General features: G+C 31.7%; 1 protein-coding gene across 1 annotated transcript; it reads left to right on the forward strand.

The window, feature by feature from the left end:
• Positions 1-8,070: 8,070 nt before the first annotated feature.
• On the forward strand, positions 8,071-8,496 carry LOC105210707 (V-type proton ATPase subunit G 2). The gene has a single exon (XM_011181827.1). It carries the CDS (start codon positions 8,071-8,073, stop codon positions 8,494-8,496), a length of 426 nt encoding a protein of 141 aa, XP_011180129.1.
• The last annotated feature ends 1,739 nt before the right edge of the window (positions 8,497-10,235 follow it).

Raw genomic sequence — 10,235 nt, forward strand, 5'->3', positions numbered from 1 at the left:
ACATTTTATTAGTCACTTTAGGGCGACAACATTGGAACGGTGTAGAAAGCGTAACTATCGAATGTTGCTCACAATTAAATACTTACAATACTGGAAATACTTTTAGGTACATAAATAAGTCCATTTAAAATATGTAAGTCTTTACAGGGTGCTTCTGGTATTAATTTCTACTAAAAGTCATTTAGAACTAGCTCGAATTTTAAAAAATTGCTGTTGAGTGGGAAATATAGCATTTTTCATTCCACAAGTAAACTCATTTGTAATTCTCCTCAGGTTTATGAAAAAAATTTATTATATAGCTGACGTTTGAAAGCTTTTAAAAAGCTTCTTGGGCTTTAATGTCATGTCTAAACAGTCTAGAATTCTCGAAAATTTTATAAAATGAAAGCAATAAGACCTCTTTTGCAGTAAACTGTAATTTCAAAGTATTAATTTTATTTCAAACTAAGTAAAGTAGATGCCCTACTAAGTATTGAGCTTTACAGAAGATACATTCTAAATTCTTTTTCTTCTAAATTTCTTCCTACTATATTTTTTTAAAACAAAATTTTTGCCTGTGTATCGCCACTTGTTTGCCCTCACCATAATCAATCATATTAAAAACTCATAAGTCAATAATTTAAATGGCAGCAGAGGCGGCTTGATTGCAGCATTTTTGTGACAATTTATTGCCCAGCTTTGTTTTTGCTTATTTTTGAGGAAGAAATTTCGTGAAATTTCGTAAAATGTGCCAAGTTTTTGTAGCCAATTGAAGTTAATTATCGAAATGCGTTGAATAATTGTTGATTAATAATGTTTCGATTTCAGTTGTAAAGGGTGCTGAAAGGGTGCCATTATCAGTTTCAAAACATCAATTAAAATATAAAAAATATATTCTAAATATTTGTATCGGCTTCCTATACTGTTTTTGGTATTTTATAATTTTTCAGTATCACACAATTTACAACAATATATTAATTGGTTTTCTAAAAACTGTTAAATCTTGTAAGAACTATTAGTGTTTCTGGAGGTTAAGGATGTTCAGTAAATATTTTGTAACAAAAACCAAACAACCTGTTTCAAGACTATCCTAGGAGTCTATAAGATGCATAAAATGCTTATATGAACCCCGGGAACTTTCGAAATTCTACTATTAAAATTTCAAAACAAGAAATTTCAAAAGTGTATGATGATTTTGAAATCTTATCACAAATTGTACTGAAGAAGATTTATTTTCAGATCAGTTATTAGAGAAGAAGAAGTTTGAAAAACAAATAGTCTTATCATACTTACGCACAGCTGTATAACCTCAAAAATTCCTGAACTATTTTATTTTAATGATTTGTAAGGTTTACATAAAGGAAGTAGATCTTCGATCAAAATAGTTTAAGTAATGTCTAGAACTCCTTAAATCTCGAAACCGTTTCGGGATCCCGAAAATTAAATTCCGAATATTTGAAAGGTATTGTATTTATCAAAGTGCCTGTTTGATCTGAATAGTGTTTGTAATATCAGATATAATCCCATATATCCCGAAATCGGTTTGGAATCCCGAAATGTAATACCAAAATCCAGAATTTTCAAAATTTTAGTGTTTAGTACAACTTTGATAAGAATAGTGTCAGTATTAAATATAATCCCATAAATCCCGAAATCGTTTCGGGATCTCGAAAATTTAATTTCGAAATCCTAAAAACATTTTTATTTTATGGCATAATTATTTTTGCAAATAAAATAAAATCCAAGCAACTATTTTGCTATCATCCTCTCAAAAAGTACTTGCCACTTCAACTGAGTTATTTTCTTATTATCCTAAAATTACTTAAAATAAATTTAGAATTTTTGGCATAATTAAGCTGCAGAAACTAATTTGCAATTTTCGTAAAAATAAATAATTTAATGTGGCATGCAACAAATAGATATTTGTAAGCAATAAGAATAACAATGCTTCTGAAATTATTCAAGTATAAAAAAATCAAAATGAATACTCGTACAAAATCTATATTTAGAATGAAAATATTGCCGAAATATTATTAGAGATCACTCAACACACTTGCAACACTATGAAAAATTGTTGCTAGTCAATTTTCCTAAGCAAATAAAAACAAATCAAATCGATGAATTAATTTGTGTGCTGATGATATGTTGCTGATAACGCTCGTTTAGTTATTGTTTATATGCCAATAAAGCAACAACAACAATAATACACGAACAATATGTTGCACATAATGGCCTAACATAAAGTACTTGTATGTAGATGCTTGTGTTGAAAAATATTTGCTTACACTGAAAACAATTAAAAGCAACAGCAGCAGTGCAAGCAAATCATGCGTAAATTCAATAAACCGACGCTCGTTGCAGCAGCAACAGCATTGTGTAAGTTATTAGTTACATGCATACAGGAGAGTGCGTGTGTGAGAACTTGTGCGTTAAACGAGCTGAAGATGTGAAAACAAAGTGAGAAGAATGGCAGCTGTTGCTGGGAAAGTCTAAAAAGAAAATATGTAGCAGTCTATATACGAGATGTAGATTTGTATGTATGTATGTATGCGAGCACCACTTGGCAAAATGAAAACTATAATACGTTACCACACACACATGATTTGTGTTTCAAAAATATTTATGTTATAAACTCTGGCAAAAAACAACAATTGTGTATAACAACAACGAACAAGTGGCATGTTGCAGTGTTGCATGAAATTAAGTTCGGTTGTAATAATATTGTGTATACTTTTTTTTCTCTCTTATAAACAGTTGCAGATGTGCTACTATAAACTTATACTAAAAAAGATATGTGCACTTGAGTTTGTATACAAAACTAATTTTAATTGAAATTAATTAGTAATTATGCAACATTACAGTAAAAAGCAGATATTTCTTATTTAATTTGTGGTGAGTAGAACTTGCTAAATTATATTGCACAAGCTTTCGTACGAATTTTAAGCTTTTCTTACTAGAAGTACTTAATACGTCCTGATATTGACGTTGCTTGTAAATACATATGTATTGGTTAAAGGCATACAAATGTGATCGTTTGAATTTTAAATACAATTTTTTATCGAAAAGCTTGCATTTTCCTTACAGTGAAAGCTCCTTGGAACTCATTTCAACGATATAGGATAGATACATGTATATTTAGATATATGTAAATAAAAAAAATTTCGCACAATTTTCATCGAAAAGGAGCTTGCATTGGCTTTAAAGTGAAAGCTCTTTCGAAATGTTTACAATGACCGAAAATCACTATTTCTAGGGAACTATTTCTACTACTATTTCTATTCTCATCTTTTTTCATAGCAACAGTTTCAGTAAAATTATAGAAAATTTATCAATAAAGAATACTTTATTTTTGTAGTTAAACTTTTATTATGCTTGAAGTGAAAGCTCCAGTGAAACCATATCAATTATGTAAGTCAAGCAAATAGTCACTTGCATTAATAAACACCATCGCACCTAGAACGCACAGTGTGAGATTTAGTCAATCTAGCATCTCAAAATTAATTTTTATATGAAGTTGTAGAGATATGAACTTGAAATTTGGCACGATCGTTAAGGAGATTATAAGCTTCAATATGGTGAAAGACAACTAGTTCCAACTGGTGTCAAAGGGGATTAGTTCCTAACTACCCTCAAAAACACTAGTTGGGGACAAATTTTTTACACATTAATATTCAAAATTTCTTCTTTTTTTCTCTTCTAACTAAAACTTGTCGATATATTGATATAAGCACCCACATACAACCATTTCTATAAAATTCTTCAAGTTTCGAACTTTAGTTTTCGATGATTCTTTGCAAATGAGAAAAATAAAAAGATAATGTTGTTTCTTTTTTCATATTGTGCATCTATTAATCTTTTCACCGTGTGGTCTATTAAGGATTGCAAATTGATTTCGGCATATGTTTCAGTAACAGTAACAAGGCTTGGGTAGCACAATAATTTTGATTGCTTAACGAGGTCAGAGCATGGATACAATTTCGGACTGTATGGTATCGTATGCAATCGTATGCCACGGTATTGCTCAGTTGATAAATTTTCGTCTACGATCATGGCCAGTGCTTGATCTAGTGTAAGACTTTTCTTTTTAGTAATGCTTACCCTTCCTCTTTTTATAGCTGTACCTCTTGAAGGGACAGCTCTTTGACAATGTTTGCTGAGTCTCTTTTTCCACAGGATCTCAGATACATTGCGATAGCCATAGTTAATTGTTCCGAAGCTACATTTGATATTCACTCTTTGCATTTCCGTTTTTGTGTACTCGAAGCACTTTCAACAAACTATTTTTCTCGCCTTCCGCGTTGAGGTATTTGCTTTGAAGCTGATGGTGCGTGATCAAGAGCAAAATCAACAGCAGAAATTTTTGAACTTAGCCAAATAGCATTGTCATGCATAAATCTTGCTTTATCACGGTGAGATTTGCTCCATCGCGTTTGAAATTGGAAGCAAAGCTTTTTTATATGATCTTTAATTTTGGTATTGTCAACATCTGGTCCAAAAATTGATATAACCTGCTTTTCCACCGCTTCTGTTTTTTCGCTTTTCACTTTGCTCAACCAAATCCAAAATAGCTCCTCTCGCGATATTTCACTCACACTAAAAAAAGGCAAAAAATGGGCAGGATTTTATTTTTTAAATTTGTTTTGGGCTCATTAACAAAGATTCTGCTGGCATTCCCATCACGGAACTCCGTGGGACTTGGAAGTTCTAGTCTATCACATATTTGAAAACATTAAAATTTGTCTTACCTTTCAGGTGGTTATAAAACAATTTTTTCAAAATACTTGAGTGCAAAAATAAATATTGTATAAAACAAAAATTTTAAGTTTAAGTAATAACCTTCAATAAAAAAAATATTTTAAGCCAAAAAAGCCACTCACAACTTCGACCTGATCACTCAAACTTTTGTGATCAATGCAAGCTTGCAAATCAATTGTAGCATGCTTTGCAATTGCATAAGCTTAACGCAGTAAAATAAGTGAATTTGTGAAGATAGTACATACAGCTTTCATTAGCAAAACTGCCATTGAAGTAATATCTTTTCGGAAAATTATAGCAGTACCTTAAGTAGAGTTTATAATATGAAATAGAGTTTTAAGTGAAAGCTTTGATGAAGTTATAACCTTTAAATAAAAAGTAAAGTCAAAGCTCCGGCTTTGGTTGATTGTAAATACATAATTGCTGGTTTGAATAGTTAGAGAGTCCGGAAGTACCAAAAGTTCTTGGTTTTCTACGGAATACTTTCATTTTAATATTTTCGTAAAACCCAACGAAATTAGATCAATGAATATTTCTAAAGTGAAAGCTCCAACGAAATTATAACAATAACATGAGTACAATTTGAAACTTTTAGATTGAAAGCATTGGGTTTCAGTGCTTTTAAATACTTGTTTGAATAAAACTTCTTCGAAATAGCATTAATTTTTTTAAGTGAAAGCTCTGAAAAATTTATAGCATTAAAATAAATTGTTTCTTGAAATTAAAGCTCTGATGAAATTACAACAACACTAACATAATAAAATTCACGATATTTCTTATTTATAAAGCTTTCACCTACTTTAGAATGAAAGCTCCGACTATGTATGTTTTCAAATAGACGTTTATTTGTATTTTTTAACCGGGATTCCTTAAACATTTTTCTGACTGTATTAATATAAATTAATCAAAGATTTTTTTTTTTCAATAATCCAATACAATTTCCAAAAATTATCTATTTTGTTCATTGTCATATAAATTACAAATTATATTCAATTTTTTTAATTTTAGAAATAAAAATATTTAAAAAAGTGCCAAGTCAAAATAAATAAACAAAGCTATTTTACTGCACTTGACAGAAAAAAAATTTGTTTTTGTTTTTAATTTTTTTTTAAATCAGCCACCAAGAAGACCCCACAAATGCTCGCCTAACTATCAATTTTTAATTGCCTCACCCACTTTTCGCCTCAAAAAATGTTCAACTTTAATTTGAATGTTTTGCTCCACACGCCCAGCATTCACTTGTTGTTCGCAAAGCTGACGGACACATAAACAGACATATTTATAGTTTCACATTTCCATACACAAGCATGCCTGTGAACATGTCTGTCTGTCTGTTTGTAGATTTGTATGTATGTATGTTTGTATGTCTGGTGTTGTGCATATGGTTGTAAGTTTCTTGAAGACAACATCTTTCTTTTGTTGTGGTTTTGTTGGTCTGCTTTCTGACAGCTCGAAAATTTATTTTCGACGATTTGCTTGTATGGAATGTTGTCATCTGTTTAGTGCTTTGTATTTTACAAACAATTTTTTTCTGAAGTTTTTCGTATGTTTTTTGTTATTTTAAAATTTTTTTTGGTGATTTTTTTTAATTTTGTTTTTTTCACAGTTTGCGTGTGTCTTTTATTAGCTGTTTAGCCGCAGCTTTCGAAAGTTAATATGTTTTTAAACATTTCGATTTCATATAACATATGTACATGTCGCTGACACTTGTTGCCACAAAAATTCGTGTATATCAACATGTTGATGGGTGGGTTGGCGACATATTATGTATACATACATATTTACATGTAGCTGAGCTTCCACTTGTGCTTTTTTTTCAATGAAAGCGTTGTTCAAATGTCAATGAGAAAACTACAAAAGGGTGTTTCTCTAAGTTTAGAGGCGTCATTTAATACATAAATTAATTTCAAAAACAAATCTAAAATTTTGTTTTTGCTTATTTTGAACTAATAAACTGCATACAAAGCCATTACATGGCATAACATCAATCAAACTGCCAAGCAATAACCAATTAGACAGAAAAAAATTCAGTTCAGCGAAGGTAACGAAGTGAAAAAAGCATAGCATTAAATATTTACAGCTTGCTACACTGCAACTCTGCCAAGATTACATATAGGTCTACATATATGTTACGTACTGCGCTTGTAAGTAGACGCCGTCACCGCCTTTTTACCTGCCTTGCGATAGTGTCTAATTAAATGCCAAGATACCAACTTGTTAGCAGATGAAATATGCATACAACCGAAAAACCAGCTGACCAAGTTGAGAGCTGTAGTCGCTGCATCGTCAATCGTTACCACATTTGTCTCTCAAATGAAATACTCAGAGGCACTCAGTGAGTAGTGGAGACCAGCAACTCACAGTTGATCACTTTTACAACGCTCTCCTGCTCAACAGACCGGTTAGCTGAGCATGAATATCTAATGAGTAAATGAGCGGAGTCATTGAATAACCACAAAAAGTAGCTGAGTAAGTTTTGAGTGGTTGAGAAATTATCTATATGGAGAAAATTCATTGCATTGTAGATAATATTGAGCAATATCATTTAGTATCTGAGTTACTTTTATTTATCTGAAAATTGAGTGCTTATCTGAGAGCGAAATTAACTCAATGTTGACTTGAAGAACACAATTTCATTTGAGTAACTCATTATGAGTAATTAAAATGAGTGTGAGTGAGTTTGTAGTATATTTAGCTAATCATATTCAGAGATAATCATATTGAGCTGTTATCTGAGATGACTTTTATGTTAACTCAATTGAGTTTATGTGCATTAGGTACTCAAAATATGTTATCTGAGTTAGTAGTTGAGTGTTTGAGTGAATATTAGACTATGTGAGTCAGATCTTTAATAAGTGAAAAGTCTTTGCTTTTGAGTAGAGATAATTTATCTAGCTAGGGAAAGGTTAGAAAAATAATATCTAAACATTTGAGTTTATTTTTCAACTGAAAGACATTTTGAGATAAAAAGTGAAAGAAGTTTTTAAGATAAAATTAGTGAGATGAAATATTGAGTTAAATAAGGTAGCAAATTGATTTAAAATTTCCCAAAAAACACTCAGAAGTATTTTTTTTATATTCTAACAATTTTTTTAATACTTACTCAATCAAAATATGCTTAACTTTTCGACAAAAAAATAAACAAATAATTCACTGAAATTTTCCGACAAAAAATTACATTTGATTTGTTAAAAATTTTCCAAGCATTTTTGTCAACAAACAAAACACAACATATTTTGTAGCACAAATTATAATAATTTTTACATAAATTTCATACAAATCAAATAATTTGGCAAATTTGAAATCCATATAAATTCGCTGTAATCGCCACGCATCATGAAACCCAGCCAAACACCACTGCCACATCTGATACACGCCGAAAAACAAGCGGCTGAAATCATATACGATGCGAGAAGACGCAAAACTATACTCATCAAGAAAGCAAAATATGATGCGAATAAAGAAGTCGAGCAATACGGTACCGAACGCGAAGAAAAGTTAAACAAACTTACGACACATGCTAATGAAGGCTTGGAAGTATTGGAGAGAAAATTGGCGAATACAACAAAAGAAAAAATTGCTAAAATTGACGAACAAGTGGGGCAGAATAGTGAAAAGGTCATCAATAGGCTGTTGAAATTGTTGTATGATTTCAAACCGGAAGCGCATCCCAATCATCAATTTTTGAAAGAAGAAAAGCAAGACAATCTCATGCATTTGGTTGTTGCCAAGCGCAAATCCGAAGCAAAGTTGAGTATTTAGCGGCTGAAAGTGCGCATTGTGCTGATGCAAGAATTCTTTGAAATTATAACATTAAAAATCTGCTAAAACTCGAAAGGTTCAACAGTAGCGCTGTAGTTTTTATTTTTTCATATATGATTATGTTAAAAATTGTGTTCGATCCGCTCGAAAGTATAGTAGCTCTAGAGTAGGTTAGGTTTGATTTGGTGGGGTTAACTTTACACTGATGGTGCTCCACTCGCTGGTCCAACTCGTTTTTCTTCCCTAATGGGAAAATATTAGTCATTATAGTCATTATAAAGAACCTTAGTCCTGGCTTAAGTTGGATCGCTGAAGATCTACGCAGCTACTTGCTCTTAGCAAGATACAGCTCGTTGTAATGGTAGTAGTCCTTACAGGTCACTGACCGATACTGTCGGATGCAAATTGCAAAAATGCATGAAAAGGAATAAGATTGAAACATCGAGACACCTACTCCTTCATTGTCCAGCTTTTACTAGACTGCGGTTGAAACAACTTGGCAGAAGAAACTTCGGAGACTTCTTCAACTGTTCCAAATACAGTTTAGTTGACTCAACAAATTCGTAAAAGCCTCGAAGCGCATTGTCATCGTCACTTGTGGGTCATGGGCATCCATTTAGAAGCATCCATCCAGAAATTTGCGGCATCACAAAGGATCGGCGACTTTAGCTGTCGCAATGGGATCTTCTATGGTACAGTGATCCGGACTAACCTAATCTAAGTGTGAACGATCCTATTATAGAGTCTGCAATAAAATTTTTTGGACAATATGCTATTGGAAAACACTTATGGACATATGGAAAGCAAAACGTTAGCAAAAGCTTACGGATATTCAATCAAAATAAACACTAGCTAGTGGATACATAAAAAAGAAAGCAAAGAAGTACATATATTTCCATAGAACCAAGAAGCTCTTATACTGATCCATGTAGTTTTTTTAACAACCATGTTTCCAAGTTGATCGCCAGAACCATTTGAATTTCATGATTCACCAACAGTGCTCACATTACTACATTGTACAAATGTAGACCTCCACTTCCACGAAACCAGATCTAACAATTAAAGATATTTTCACCACTTCTTTTCTTCAAATTCGCTTGTTGAAATATACATACAAACAAAAATAATTATTAATTTGATATGGATACTTATATAGATTAAATCAGTATTTAAAACCAACTGCCCACACTCCACCATCCGCCTTTAAGCGCTTGAGAGTGCATAAAGCTTGCCGAAAAAATCAATAAAATTTGCATTTAACATGCAGTTTTTTGTATAAAATTACCATTCACCCATTAAAGTTGTCATGAAGAGTAATCGCGCCGCAAAATACTACGGAAAACATCAGAAAACATATAAACAAGCAATAATTATTATTCAATATTTCAATAAAAACAAGAAGCGGCAACTGTTGCCAAAAAAATTTACACCAACATTTTTAATGAGACGCGACGACGTACGAAAACGAGTTCAACAAATAACAACAACAAAAAATAATATATTTAAATAACAACAACAAAACCAATATCTTTAAATAACAACAAAAACATTGAAGAAGTGTAGAGTGTAAAACTCGAGCGTTGAAAGCTTAAACAGCAAGCTTATTTAGAGCGGTGCTAAGCGTTGCGGTGTCTTGCCAAAATATTCGATCGCGTTTCAAGACAAAATTCATAAATAACATTAATTTTCATAAAACAACGACAAACTGTCAAAAAATTAAGTTAATGAAAGACTGTGCG

This window comes from Zeugodacus cucurbitae, chromosome 4 (genome assembly GCF_028554725.1).
Source record: "Zeugodacus cucurbitae isolate PBARC_wt_2022May chromosome 4, idZeuCucr1.2, whole genome shotgun sequence".
In the NCBI taxonomy this organism is placed as follows: domain Eukaryota; kingdom Metazoa; phylum Arthropoda; class Insecta; order Diptera; family Tephritidae; genus Zeugodacus; species Zeugodacus cucurbitae.

Coding starts and splice junctions, on each gene's coding strand:
- LOC105210707 (XM_011181827.1), top strand. CDS start 8,071: ATGAAACCCAGCCAAACACCACTGCCACATCTGATACACGCCGAAAAA.